General features: G+C 33.5%; 2 protein-coding genes across 2 annotated transcripts; both read right to left on the bottom strand.

The window, feature by feature from the left end:
- Window positions 1-989: 989 nt before the first annotated feature.
- Window positions 990-4828, bottom strand: LOC132271421 (RPM1-interacting protein 4-like). Its single transcript, XM_059772833.1, has 4 exons — window positions 4043-4828; window positions 2387-2830; window positions 1526-1714; window positions 990-1160 (listed from the first exon to the last, which is right to left on the bottom strand). The coding sequence occupies exons 1-4, from the start codon at window positions 4046-4048 to the stop codon at window positions 1128-1130; spliced, it is 672 nt and encodes a 223-aa protein (XP_059628816.1). The 5' UTR covers window positions 4049-4828; the 3' UTR covers window positions 990-1127.
- A 5536-nt stretch (window positions 4829-10364) lies between these two features.
- Window positions 10365-10960, bottom strand: LOC132282153 (protein AGENET DOMAIN (AGD)-CONTAINING P1-like). The gene is made up of 2 exons (XM_059783776.1): window positions 10582-10960; window positions 10365-10480 (listed from the first exon to the last, which is right to left on the bottom strand). Exons 1-2 carry the CDS (start codon window positions 10958-10960, stop codon window positions 10365-10367), a joined length of 495 nt encoding a protein of 164 aa, XP_059639759.1.
- Window positions 10961-15420: the final 4460 nt, after the last annotated feature.

Here is a 15420-nt window from a genome sequence, read left to right as displayed (position 1 = left end):
ATTGAGCTTATTATGATTTAATGGGGCCAATATTCGCATAACACATTTTATAGTGTTACTTTGTTATGATCACGCGGACATGTGCAAGTACAATTAAAGAATATTGAAAAATGATTTGACTCCATACTACAAATTGTTCATAAGTCAAAATCATGAAGGGGGATTTTTTTTTTTTTTTTTTTTGTGTATATATATATGTGTGTGTGAATATAATTACTTCATTGGCCATGTTTAACCTTTTTCTGAAATTAGGTTCCCTAAACTAAATTTTCTCTTGTAGAAGTACATGTGTAGTGTCATGTATTATTAGCGCAACACACTACATTATAATGTAACATCATGAAATATCGGTTTCTTGTATATAACTTCGTTATTTTTTTATGCTTATCGTATTTTCAAATTTAATCGGTTAAAGCAAGCACAATTGCGCAGTCTAACAAAGGGTGTGCAATCAACAAAAAAAGGTACACGGTTATGGCTCCTAAATTTTGAAATCTGGATGTCACAAACAGCAGTAATAGTAATCACTAGCTAGGATTAGGAACTTGTACATAGGAAGTCCAAAGAACAAAGTTTTCAAATCTTGATGACACAGAGAAATATCAACTACCAAGTTACCAACACCATCATTCCATAATTTTGTGACTGCAAGACCAACATCATCATCAGTCTTGCCTTTGTCTCCCAAAAGAATGAGGATATCCCAATATCAAACTTACCCAATTCAATCTAGTATATGCTCATTTATTCATGATGAGGGAAAATAAATAACAAAATCATGGTAAAGGGAGCCAGGAATAATGTCTTTTTGATGTGTTGGTTAGGATGCACCGCCGAGCTTATCATGCAAAATTGCACAGTTATTCAACCCCTGGTATGTGCTCCCTGTGAAGAGTTTCTGAAGATATTTCATTTTTTTTTTCTTCATAACAATAAGAATCAAATCCTTAACCAAAAGATCTATTCATACATAGTACTGAAGGAAACAATGTATATAATTTATACAAAATAAATATTTTAATTGGACAATAGTGTCAATACAATGGAAAGCACAAAATGCGCTATATATGAATTTTCAACTTCCAAGTCAGGCCCAACAGAAGCCTAAACAGATCCCCAAGCAACAGTCACTTCCTTCTTGAAAACGGGCAGCAACGTATCTGCGTAATGATATGAGAACAAACAAAATAGATGGAAGAACAGATCAAAGGAATGAAAACAAAAAAATGTTCTGCTGTGCCTCACCTGGTTGGTGAGACAGTGGAAGAAAATACAATTTTGAAACAAGCTGGTAGCCACTATAAGTTTTCAAATTATGTACTTATCCCGAAAAAATAAAATTCAAATTATATCTTCATTTGCTGTCATCACTACTCAGCTCAGCAATCATTTGAGTACAGAGCTATATTTACTTTCAATCTCATGTCACTGTTAAGCAAAAATGGTCATTGTGATCACAGCAAGTAAAATGATCTCCGGAAAACAGAAAAAGAAAAGACTAAGTAAACATATAGTAGTTGTATACCTTTAGTCCAGTATATTTTTTCTGATTGTTCGAATGGTTGCTGGGTTGCGGGGGCACTGGGGGTAACCTGGTAGCTGCAATTTGCTTCTCTTCTTTTACTTTGTTGAAAATGACAGTAAAGCCAACTCCTGATGCAGGGTCTATGTCATCCCATGCTCCAAACTTGGGCAACACTACTGATCTGTAAGACTGTCACCACAACAAAACTTATGAAATCAGAATGTATAAGTTACAGTTGCAAATATGAATGCAATCAGAAATGCACAACTAAGTAATACAAGAAGTTCAAAGTTGCTCAATTGGGTTGTAATATTTCAGAACCAACTCTTATTTTTTTGTGCGAGTGTTTCATGCCTGTGTAGCCTTCTTATACAAGCTCTCCTCTAACTTCAACTAAATTGACTTAGCAGATCAATGGGTTTTAATCAGTAAAGAAAAATACAGTACTAAAAGCACATTCTGTGTATGCTTAACAGAAACTATGCTCTTCGAATTTCATTTGGTCAGTCTATTTAATTTGTAAACTCAAAGACAATTCTAGTATGGCTCATGAAATAAAAGATGTAAAAATATACTTCTAAAATTGCTTTCTGAACAGTCTTTTCAAAATGTTGAAGAATCCAAACTGGAAAAATGAAAATAAACCATACTAGTATCTTATACTATCCATTTTTGCAGTGCTAACATAAGAAGGCATCTATTTCTTCATAAAGAAATAGAGATTCATAAACAACGAAAGACCCTATCCTAGCGAAGAAGTTGTATCGTACCTTCTGCATGTATCTATTCCAGCTTGCTAGTGTTCCCTATATTGACCCTATGGTATGTCAAAATTAGGAATCTAGAAACAATTTAACTTACAACATCAGCAGCCTCAGTTATACTCTTCTCTTGCTCAGATCTCCTACGATTGTGGTTTGGCTGCACCAGTGAATGACCAAAAATCTTGTTATCAATTTCAGATTCTGAAGCAATACACTTATGACTTCCACTGTTTACGTGAACAGAAGTGTTCCTCTGATGGTCATTGTTTTGCTGGTGTCCCTCAATGTGGTGTTTTTCTGCTAACATCAATTTTTCTGAATCAACATGGATAGGATTTGTTGGAGCTTGAACTGCACTAGAAACATTTTCACTTCCGGCTTCCCCTGCGCCAAACATGAAGGCCTCTGGATTCTCCTCGGGATCATTAGGGTTCATCATTTTCACACCACTGGCTTTCTCTTTGCGCGCATTCTCAAAGTAGGCAGTGTAAGGTACATTACCGCTGTCCCAATTGCCAAACTTTGGAACATGGGATTGTTGCTGCAGCAAAGGCATTTAGATCAATGTCTCTACCCAAATCTTTTGCTCAAAGTAAATGAAATTAGTTGACAAGACATCATGTACAACAAGAATTGATATCAGGGGTATGAACAATTTCAAAATTATTTATGGAAGGTGATATTTAAGGAGGACTAGACCACGTTGACCAATGGAAGGGACCAGATATTCTTAGTAATCCGGAAGTGAGGATAAATAAGACAAGGAGAAAGCTAAGACACATTTCACGGTGCACTTAAGAATTTCATCCTGGTTAATAGTAAAGCTGCAGGGGGTCAAAAATGTTATCTGAGTGCATTCATTTGAGGAATGGGGACTAGTCGATTCAAATGGCAAGAACAGATTGTGTAGGAGAATCCACGTTTTCTAGACTTTGTTCCCATTAATTTTTCTCTTTTAAATGTATTACGTAATAGTATAAAAAAATGGAAGCTGGCAAATATAAATAGATAGATGATCTAACAAGGTTAAGAAAATAATATAACCAAGTTGATTCTGAAGCAAAAAAACAAATCCAAAAAATGCAAAAGGTAGGAAATTCAACTTTAAAAATCAAACTCTATCCAATGTAACTAAATGCATCTAGTAATCAGACCAAAATATTTAGTGCTGAACTGACAAATGCAGTAACAAGCTTTAAATCAAACGGCCCACGTTGGATTGATTTAGCTCCTGAACCATCCCAATGGAGGAGATATGCAGTGACAAGTGTCCTAATGTCATTAATATCTATACGAGAAATGCCGCAAAAACCAATTGGTTTTTGTAGTGACTGCAATAGAAGCACTCTTGTGAGCTTTCAAAAATAATAAAAGCTATTTCCTAAATATTCATTAATTGTATAGTCGGGTAAAAGAAGTCCTCAATTATATTATTTTCCACATCTATCCTCATATAATTTCACCATATTTATATACACACAAGTAGAGACATGTGTACATACATATCATAAGCTCTGGATTGCAAGGTAACAGAACAATTTGCAGAGTAATAAAAAATATTGAAGTTACAGATACAGAAATGCAGATATGAATCAGCTAAACAATATGAAAACTTAAAAGCAAATGTACCCTAAAGATAAAGCAAATATATATATATATATATATGAAAACACAGAAAATAAAACACTAAAAATCAAAACCCATCCTACAAAACATCAAAGATAAAATTGTAGGAACTAAGAAGAACACTTACAGCCATTAATCCGGTGGATTGGGCTGGTTGTTTCTGATTTCCAAAACAAACGCTTAAATTCCCAATAGGGAAGAAAGAAAAATCAAAGAAAGGCTGAGATTGGTCTGGACCATTTTGAAGTGGTTTTTAAGACCCGGAGATTCTTACGAACGTGGGTGATACAGACAACAGTTCGATACTTCGATGGTTACAATGTTTGACCACTAATGATGTGATTATTGTCCCGGATGATATATTATCCACTATTAGTCGGTCGTTTTGTCGAGCCGTCTGCAACTTCTGCCTTGTGCATCGATTCCTAGTCAAATGTGGGAAAATACTCGAATTCACCTTCCTATGTACGTTAAATTAATTCAATATTCAAAAAGCTTTTGGTTAAATTTCTTTTTTATTTATACATTTAAGCGCAGCTCCATTGGTGATGGCTTTAGCGAATTTGGCCCAAATTTTAGAGACAGCTTGCTCCAATGGGCTGTCGAAAAAGTGGGCCACAGATTTTTGATCGCCAACCAGGCCGCCAAAAAGGGCAAAGCTCACTTTTTGTAGTCCATTTTTGTTTTTTTTTTTTTTTTTTTTTTTTTAATTCAAACCCAGAACACTGTTTCTAAAGGTATATTTGGCTGAAATAAAAGTTAAAATTCCGATTTTTGACTTATTTTGGTTTTTTTTTTTTTTTTTTAAAATAATTGAACCAAAAAGCTGTTAAGGCACTGTTTGACTGACATAAATAGTGTCTTAAAAGCTTTTTTTAGGTAAAAAAACCTTTAAAAAAATAGAGAAAAGTGTTTTTTTAAAAAAAAAAATTTACTTTTCAAAATATTCCTTCCGGCATATAACCGTTTTAGGCACTGTTTGGTTGACCCAAACAGTGCCTTAACGGCTATATTGGCACAAAAACCTATTTTTTTAATTTATTTTTTTAAAAAAATAATTGTACATATGTATATTTATTTATTTATAAAAAACCTTTCATTTTTCCTCTATAAATACATCAACCCCTACTATTATTCATCCCATTTCCAACCCATCTTTTCTAATTTTCAACCTACAACTACAACCATGAAGTCATTTTCTTAATCTTTTAATTATATTTTTTACTCAAGTTCAATTCTATGAATCATCCACCACCATATTACAAGTACAACTTACAATTCAACTAATCAAATGATAATTTTGATCCCTTCTTATTTGTTGGAGAAAAATCTCAATTTGTTGAAAAAGAATCTCAATTTTCGTCTCATCAACCTTCTCAAGTTTCTAACATTCCTACTGAAGTGCCACAATCCATTGACACCCAACCTCCCAAAAATCAAAGGGCTATTCAGCCTCCAAATTGGTCCACGGTTGAAGATGAGGCTTTATGTTATGCGTGGATGGTCATTAGCATTGATGCGGTCATTGATTCAGACCAACAAAAGGCAGCGTTATGGATCTGAATTCAAGAAAGTTTTGAGCAATACGTTAGTGGTGCTGGTACACCTAAAATAAATCATATCGCCTGCTTGAATCGTTGGTCCTGCATGCAACAAATGATTACCAAATTTTCTGAATGCATGGCCCAGATCGAAAGGAATTACCCCAGTGGGCAAGACAATGAGTACAAGGTAAGTTATTTATTATTTTAAATTTAATTGATAGATATTTTAAAGATTTGTCTTATAATAATTATTGATTTTTATTTTTTTAGATGATAGCAGCCAAAGAGTTGTTCGCTCGTCAAAATAACACTAAATTTAAGTTTGGCAGTTGTTGGAACATTTTGAAGAGCAATAATAAATGGCATTTACATTGTCAAAAAAAATTTGACATAAAAAAAATCAAAAATCAAAAATCAAAACCGAAGAAGAGGAGTGGAATCCACATTGATGATAGTGAGCTTATTGGTCACTCAAACCCATCTACTCCATCAAGTAATACAGCAACGATACCAAGTTCAGTTGAAGGATCAGCGCATATAGGCGAAAATGATCCGACGGATGTTGAAGAATGTCAGCGACCACAAGGACGAAAAGTAGCGAAACAGAGGCAAAATAAGGATAAAAGACAACCTAAAAGTCAAAATGATTTTATTAGCAAATTCGATCATGCAACATCCCTTTACCAAAGATAATCTGAAACTCTTGAAGCCACTCAAATAGCACAAGAGGCACGCAAAATAGATAAAAATAAAAAATAAAAAATAAAAAATAAAAAAACCAACCAGATAACTCGACCTTCAAAGCAAACTAAGAGAGATTAAAAACAAACAAAGAACTGAAGATATGCTAATCATGCAAAAAAATCCAGAATCGATGCCAACACAAGCCGAAAAAACATGGCTAATTGAACGCCAAAATGAAATTTTAGCATCTATGCACGCACGCGGTAACTCAAGCTTTCCATAGAATTATCTCAAGTATTCCATATGATTTGTTCTGTTTTTTCTAATTGTTATGTTTTTAATTCATGTCGTATTGTATTATTTTTTTATTTTTATTGTATTGTTTAAATTTTTTGTATAATATAGCCGTTTTAAAAATACAGCTATTAGAAAAAAGTTAAAAAATAATTTTTTTTAAAAATTTAAAAAATATTAAAATATTAAATATTTTTGAAGAGCAAAAATACACTATTGGAATACATTCGATAGCTAAAATATGAAGACTCAAATGCTAACGTGGTTATGGAAAATACTGACGTGACTATTGAAAAATGCCGATGTGGCAAATTCGAAGAGTCCATTGGAGATGCTCTAAGTCTTCGAGAATATCCGTGTTTCCAGGGTGGAAAGGTTTGCGGGTCATTTATAATTTGCTTTATTAAAAAAAAAAAAAAATCAATTCTAGTGTTTTTTTTTTTGTTTTTCAAATGTATATACAGTTCCATACTTTAAAAAAAAAAAAATGGGAAAATACAGCTAACTTAAACCCCAAAGGATTGACTCGGTTAGAAATTGGCATTGTGTGCCTCATGAAGCATAACTTCGAATTCGATCACTAGTAGACACATATGTAAATGTATTAATTCTATTTATGTTATGTTTGGCTGCGCCTTGAATTTGGAATTGGAAAAAATTTAGAGCATCTCCAACCGTTGTGTTTATTTTTTTGTGTAAATCTAATGTGTCATGATGAATTTATACAAAAAATTTGTATTATTTAATTTTAGTTCCAACGGTTGTTTTATACTTTTGTGTAAAAATATATCTTCCACTGACAATCAACCATGTGTCATGTCAGGACCCCACGTAACTTTTACAAACTTACCTAATATATGGTTGATTCTTTACTGGAACGAGAAAGAATGATGAGAAAGGAAATATGTTGATCTGACAGAGTAAAAAGGTTGTGTATTTTACACAAAATACACAACCTATTACACATTGGTGATGTGGCAATGTATATTAACAGATTGCTGGAAATGGAAAAATTTTACACATCATAGGTGGCAGTGTATATTTTACACAAAAAGTTATTTTAACAGACCGCTGGAAATGCTCTTAATATACTAAATCGTTGTTTTGGATTTGGGATTAGAAAAAATTTAGTACAAATTATAAACTAAGTTTCCTCCATTTTCCAAATCAAGGCACCTATTTGGTACTCCTAACCATAACATTAATTTTTTTATTTATGTGTCAATCAATAATTAAAGGAGACCATCGTACTGCTGAGAAATTATTAAATTGACTTGAATCATTTGACATTTAGAAGACTAATCCAATAAAAACTGATGTTGATATTTTTTTGTAATATATTAAAGAAGATACTTGTCTCTTACCTTCCATGGAATTGAAGAAAATCATTAATTGAGATTCCAATATTTGGTATTGGGGAGGTAAAAGTAGGGTTAGAAACAGGGTTGAGTCTTCTCTCTGAACAAATTAATCAGGATTGGAGATAGGGGATGGATATAGAATTCAAGAAGGGCTGACGAATACGAGGTATTGGTGACGAGGGTAGGCCTCCACGAGTCGGGTGACAATTGGGTTGTTATAGGTGATGTTCTGGAAGCATGGGATGGTGTCGTCGGTTTGGCGGAGGTTGATGGTGCTACTACCATTGTTGTGCGTGAAGGTGGTGGTCTTGGATTAAAGGCGGTCGGAGAGAGATGAGGTGTTTGGAGATGGTAAAAGAGAGAGACCTAGATGGTAGAAAGATAGAAATGAGAATGATCCATTGCACGGAATTAGAGTATGAAATTAAAATTAGAGAAAATTTTAATTTATTCTTTCTCATTGAATAGGAGGTAAGCTTTGTCTATATATTAATACACTTTTATTTCGAAAATTTGGATTAAATTGGTTTACCAATATCAATAGTGCGGGATTATTTAATAACCAGAATATCGGGCCTTTAGATAGACTGGGCCTTAAGTACTTTAGTAGTTTATGTAGTTTTTAGCCTCTAGATAGATTGGACCCCATGTACTCTTCGGCCTAAGTAGTTTACGGATTTTAGGTTTCATGGTTGTGATTTAGGGTTAGGGTTTTATTTTTATATATTTTTAAGATTAAAAGCATAACATAAGTTTTTCCAAAATTAAATTTATGAGAGCTAAGGTGGGATGATTTTTGCACTTTAGAGATAAAATAATGATAAAATAACTGTTACTTCTGTATTTTTTTTTTTTTTTTGATTTTGTATATATTTAGGATTTTAACATATTCAAGAGTGACTCGCCTCAATTTTTATAACATATAGATTCAAACACTTCACCATTGTATTATGATTGGATTATATGTTCTGTAAATAAAATAATGTCTCCTTTGAAAATATTACCATTGTATTTTATTTTATTTTGTATACATTTATTATTTTAACATATATTTAAGTGCGAAGATATTTTCATGACGACTTTCAATTTTAACATATATGCGAGCAATGTTACATTCTTCAATAAATACAAGATATGTAAGTGGAGACATGAGCAGAATGATGTCATATAGTGTGACTTATACCCTAACTCACACAATCTTACCAATATATTTAATTTTGAATAATGTATCACTTTTCATAATATATACTTATTATAAAATCCTGATTGTTTGTATAAGAATATTTGATCCATGGAAGGGATTCTAGAATTGGGTTCGTTTTCTGACCGTATCTAGTAACTAGTGACTTAAAAATCTATTATACTGCAATTGATGTTTATATCACAATTTCTTATTTAATCTCAATACATCGTTTAGATGACTAGGGATTTTAAATTAGTGATATTTTATGGCCTTTCAAACATAGAGTCCAAGCCCCAATAAAAACAAAGCGAAAAAGTCTCCCCTCTAATTAACAAACATGCCTCCAAAATACTACTAGTGTTAGCAAATACGTCCCCAAAATATATATTGTAATAAATTGAAGGGTAGATTGTACCCACACCCTATTTGAGTTGGAGAGATTACTCTCAGAAACATTACTCTTTCACCTTAATTTGAATGAGATTTAGTGATAATTAATGAATAATTCAGTAGATGAAGTAATAATAATAAATTGAAGGGTAAACGCCAAAATGAAAAACAAATAAAAGTCATCAGAATTTGTGTAGCAACAACCAAAAAATTGTTCAAGATTTGGTCCCTCTGTCTATATGTGTGTTTAATAAAATGATTAAAACTAATAAAAGCTCTGAGTGGCTTCACTTTAACAATGGTAACTCCTTTAATTTAAACCCCCATATGAGATGATCCATGTGTATGTTATGATGCTGCTTCATCTATATTCCTCAATCCTCCTGTCTGGGTATTCTTATTCTACCACCCCCTGTTGACCCATCACTACTACGTGTCAAAACACACACACATCAATCCTCACTCCTCAGCTACACCAATTACCCATTTCAAAGGGAAACTCACAATACAGTACGCAAATATTTCAAACAATAGGAGAGGCTTCTTCAAGCCTTAATCAGAGTTAACAAAATCAAACACACACACACACACACACACATATATATAAACACAACACAAACACACACAGTCACACTCACAGAATTACCATTAAGAAGGACCAACGAGTTTTAACGTAACAAATTGGAAATAGGCCGACACAAAAATTAAACCACAGAGAAAACAAAAAAGAGGCTAAACAAGAATTTGCATTAGAAAGTAAAGAGAGTGCCAGTGACCAAACTGCTAACCTATTCAACAATTTCAAAACAAAGGGGGAAAAAAGCAGAAAGTGAAAAAAAAAAAGAAAAAAAACTTAATCAACATAGCATAGCATTAAAATAGAACAGGAACAATAAATCATAAGAGTGAAACACAATTATATCACAAATAAAACTTGAAATAGAGCCGTCAAATTAAACCAGCACAAACCAATTCCCAATAATAGTTAAACAATCACCCAATTAAAGCATCAAGCTTGAAAATCGAAGCAAAATCAAGATCATAAAACATCATTAAAGCTTCTCTACAATAAGTAACAAGAAATACAATCCTTAATACATAACCCGAGACTAATATTAAAGAACAATTCATGAGAAAACCTAGAACAGAATCAGACATTACAAACACAAAAGGCCTGGGACAGAGTTAAAACAGGGTAGACACCACTTGCCATTCACCCATTCCTGATGAACCCTCAACCGACTCATTGGGTAAACGATCTGATCCCATGTGGTCTCAAAATTGACCAAATAATCCAACCCAACTTTGCCAGCAATCCTTCCGACCCACCAACCATCGTTGTCAAACGCATCGATCTTGTCGTACAATCCAAAGGATGTCGCCGGAATTTGAGGTGGACGAGGCCGGACGTCGCCGGCGGTGACAATCTCTCTCAAGGGTCCGGACCTATCATCTTTCAACAGGGTCTTGTATTGCACAATGTAATCCTTCCCGAGAACCTCTGCGATCACTGTCGCAGCGTAGTACGAACCAAGAAACCCTTCCTCTTTACTCGCAACTTCGACTCGATCACCTCTGCGGAACCCCATTTTTTCCAATGGTACTCTGAAAATACTAGAAGATGCGAATTACAGGAAATGTGTATATAGAGAGAGAGAAAGGGGGCGGAGTTGGGTTTTGGAGAGAAAACCCTAGAGAGAGAAGGGAGTGAGAGGATGAGATTTTTTTTTGAAAGATAGATTCTTGAAGAGCAAGGAAAGCTTACAAAGAGGACATGTGTAAGTGTGGTTTATATATAGTTCGGAATAGGAAACTAGCTTTTGGGGGGGGCGGTGGGGCCGTTGTGATGATTGCCCATATCAGCCTTATGATTTTACCCAAAGCAATAAAGAATCGGCACAAAATCAATGTGAACTGCTGGCTTTATTGTAATTTCAGGCACATGATGTGATCTCACTCTCTGGCTTGGATCATCTCTATTACAAAGCATAAATCTCATTATATACTTAAAATATTTCAATTTTGATAAGAAAACAAATCTAATCGCAACACTAAACATAAAAGTTAATTCATGGACCATCAAAATGAGCCCTATCACCAAATTTTCATAAATTGAATTAAGGAAAGAGTAGTAATTTAAAAAAGGTTAAGTGCAAAAAAAAAAAATTCTGATATATAAGCTTTGTGCTGAACAAGTTTTAATTTTTTGAAAAAGTGCATGCAAGCCTACAAAATTCAAAAAAGGTGCATAATCGGTCTCTCTGACAACTTTTTACAAAAAGTAAAACTTAAAATTTCATTTTACCCTTTTATTTTCCATTTTGCCCCTCACCATTTGTGCATAAAAACCATCAGCATTTGTGCAAAAAAGCCCCCCACCCCTAAACCCATTTCGTCTCTCTTTCTCTCCATGCATGTCCGCTCTCTCTCCCTCTCTCTCTCCATGCATGTCTCATAAATTTTCTTCATTTACTCCCAAACATGCCATCATCTTCAAGCTCAATAATCTTAGTATCCATTTATAGGATTAAACCAGAGATACAATTTTATATAATATATTTATGTTTGGTTGTTTTTGCAGTGAGTGTTCTGCTGATTCTGTAGGCAATAGATAATTATTTATTACTGGGGCTTAGTACCTTTCGTCCAGTGATGGTCTACTTGTGAGCACCACTTACTTCTCTTTCCCTTTCTCTTGGTTTCTAGCTAACCAGAGACACCCTCTTCAATTTTTCATCTATTTGTTTGGAGCTATGGTGGTTAGTTAAAGATTTAGTTGATTCAATCGAGAGTAGTTTTCTATTCATCTATTTGTTTGGAGCTATGGTGGTTAGTTAAAGATTTAGTTGATTCAATCAAGAGTAGTTTTCTAAGAATCAAGAAGTCAAGTCAAAGCTTTGAATTTCTTGATACATTTGTTCTTTTTTTTTTTTTTTTTTTTTTCTTCCTAAAAATCGTTGTGTCTTAGGCTTGTGGGATCTTATTAAGTGGTGGGGTTTTCCATGATTCTATAGATGTTTATGTAGAGAGAGAAAAAGGTGAAGTTTAGCTTGGTAAGTTATGGCTAGTAGTGGGTTACAAAACCAGGATGGATTGTCAGAAAACCTAAAGAAGCAGCTTGCCAAAGGATCCTTATAATTTTAATTTTTATCATACACAATTTGTCTATGAATTATTCGGTCTTCCGGTGTTCAACATGTGGACGGGAAAGCCTCTGTCAAAGGATCAGGAGTAGAATTATACTCTGCAAAAAGCAAAGAACAGAGTGATCAAATTGATCAATTAATCCAAACCCATGTAATGATCTCTCTCATACTAAAATGGGTCTATCTAATTTTTCAATTTCATAGATGTAATTGCGAACCAAACACCCCTCTTCTCCTCCTTCAACAAAACCTAACAGAAGGCAAGCAACATTTGGAACCGTGGCATACCGGCAAGCATCAACGGAGCAAGGTAATGGCCACATAAGGCGTCGGCAACAACAAAGCGACGCGATCTAGATGGCAACAAAGACGATGGCGATGGAAACCACAACTGGTCCATCTCAAGCCAGTAAACAAAAGGCCAAGGCCTTTCCCACAGTGAAGCGACGGCTTCCGGTGGAAAAAAATTAACGGTGGGTTTGGTGTAGTAGATCAAAGTTTTTTTGGGTTAGACCTAGTTGGTGTGGTGGCTTCTGGTGGAGAAAATTTTATGGTGAGTGTGAATCTTTCTTTGCCCACTTCAAGGTTTTCTCAAGTTTCAACAATGAAAAGATTGGTTTGGCCCCAAATCCGTTAGCTGAAGGGTGTGGTGATGAAGGAAATGGAGAATAATGAAATGGGTCTGAAGTTTAGAGAGACGAAGAGGAGAGAGAGTAAAGAGAGAGAGAATAAAACTATAATATAATAAAAATATAAAATTGATACTAATATAAAAATTAAAACTGATAATATAATAAAAAAATATAATAAAATCTGATAATATAATATAATAAAAAAATATAATAAAATCTGATAATATAATAAAACTGATAAGTATAATATATATATATATATATATATACATATACACACACACACAATGGCTTCTTGCGGGTATTATCGTCATTTTACTTGGTTTGTTTATAATTATTAATTTATTCAACTGAAGTGAGGGTAATATCGTCATTTTACGTCTCCAAGGGCCTATTCGCACCAAATTGATAGTATAGGGGGATTTTTTACCACACAGGGACCGATATGCACTATATCGATAGTAGAGGGGAGTTTTTTGCACTTAACCTATTCAAAAATTAAATTCAACAAAATTTAATTTATTACAAAGAGTAATGAATACATGATAATATGAGACATTTCACCACATTGACATAAATTAAATTCGATAACTATAATTACCTATAATTACTCGTCTTTAAATCATTATTTAGATAGAAGAAGAAGTTTAAATTGTCAATTAGATTTAAATGAATTTAGCATAATTGTGTCTTACTACTTCTTAGTGACTCTGTACCCAATTAAGGTACATAGGGATAAAGGCTTATTGGTGTAATACCCCATATTTTATTAAAGAGCTTAGTTTATTTAAATTCATTTATGTGTAGATTTCTTTACCTATTATTGTACATGCTACATTATTATATTAAGTTCATTTAATTGTACATGTGAATTAATTGTGTATGTTAAAGTAGTAAATTTATTCATTTAAATGTGCATGTATTCTTATTTTATATTTTTATTGGTAAGGTTTATATTAAGCAATATTAGTTAATTAAAGTGTTATATTTATATTGTAAAGTATGATTATGATTGTAATGTATTCTTATAAAAATAATAAAATAATAATAATAATAATAATAATAAGAATATAATAATAATAACAATAATAATAATAATTATTATTATTATTATATTAGTATTAACCAAAGTCATGTCATATGTGTGATTATGATGAGTTCATTTATGTTATAAGGAAGACTTAGTGGCATGCCTTAAAGTAATAATAATTATAATAATAAATTAGTAATAATAAGACTAACTAAATATTACTAAATCAATGTAATGATGAAAAAATTAAATCTTAGGATAGGATTTCATTCCCATAGTTGAACCTTAGGACATTTTGCTTGACTTGGCTTGCTTGACTTAATGTGATATATGTAGGAAGATGGGAAGGTGAAAAGTTAATGGAAAATTTGACATTATAATATTTATATTATATAAGTTAGTTATATATATATATGTTGCTACCTTTGAGTAGTTCACATACGTAGAAGTAAGAAATAATATTGTGGGCTATTCTGTAAGTGTGGAAAAGAAAAGAGAGAAAGAAAGGAGCCTGGACCGGTGTAGGTATTTTTTTACCCGACTATGCGCAACCGACGGATTTATTTTAAATCCAAAAGACAAGTTATTATCTACTTTTCCCCTTTGAGTCCATAAATTATTCATTACATTTATTCGGCTATTTTTTTAGGCTAGAAACCATGCTAGGACAATGATAAATTAAATATTTAATTTATTAAAATAATGTGATATTAAATATTTAAGGGTTAAATAATTTATTATTGGCCTAGGTAATTAATTGAATCTTAAGAATTGTTATTTAAGGCTTTAGAAATTTTTCTAGAATTTTTGGGCAATTTTCGGAATTTTTTTGTAATTTCCGGCGATCTTCCGGCGAGTTTTCCGGTCGCCGGCAATGGGGGAGATGGCCGGAGTAATCCGGTGTGATACGGCGCACTATAGTTACTGTGCACATGGATATCCGACCGTTAGATGAGTAACTAATCAGCAGATTGATTCGGTGTAGTGCAATACGCCATAGGATGGTGTGCGCGCGAACCAGGACCCTTGGATTAGAAGAACTAAGATAGAATTATCCAGTGTAGCGCGCCCACAACAAAGTCCATGCAACCACCGAATCAGGAGCAGCCGCGTCAGCAAGAAGCATTAGAGGGCGCCTGGGAGCGCGTGCACGCGCGTGGCAGGTTCTAGACCCGCGTGATGGCGCGTGTAGGCGCGTGCGCGTGTGAGAATGAGTTGGCTGCGCGTGGGGAAGCTTAGGG

This window comes from Cornus florida, unplaced genomic scaffold (genome assembly GCF_030987335.1).
Source record: "Cornus florida cultivar Cherokee Brave unplaced genomic scaffold, ASM3098733v1 CherokeeBrave_3.0.0_Hap2_Chr01, whole genome shotgun sequence".
In the NCBI taxonomy this organism is placed as follows: Eukaryota; Viridiplantae; Streptophyta; class Magnoliopsida; order Cornales; family Cornaceae; genus Cornus; species Cornus florida.
The sequence above is the reverse complement of the archived record's forward strand: the minus strand, read 5'-3'. Positions and strand labels throughout refer to the sequence as shown.

What these genes read in the sequence shown, in the direction of transcription:
- LOC132271421 (XM_059772833.1), bottom strand. An exon ending in TAACTGAGGCTGCTGATGTT is followed by an intron (nt 1,715 to 2,386) that starts GTAAGTTAAATT and finishes TTGTGGTGACAG; the next exon opens with TCTTACAGATCAGTAGTGTT. An exon ending in AAAAATATACTGGACTAAAG is followed by an intron (nt 1,161 to 1,525) that starts GTATACAACTAC and finishes ATCATTACGCAG; the next exon opens with ATACGTTGCTGCCCGTTTTC.
- LOC132282153 (XM_059783776.1), bottom strand. Translation starts at nt 10,960, where the DNA reads ATGGGGTTCCGCAGAGGTGATCGAGTCGAAGTTGCGAGTAAAGAGGAA. An exon ending in TCATCAGGAATGGGTGAATG is followed by an intron (nt 10,481 to 10,581) that starts GCAAGTGGTGTC and finishes CTTTAATATTAG; the next exon opens with TCTCGGGTTATGTATTAAGG.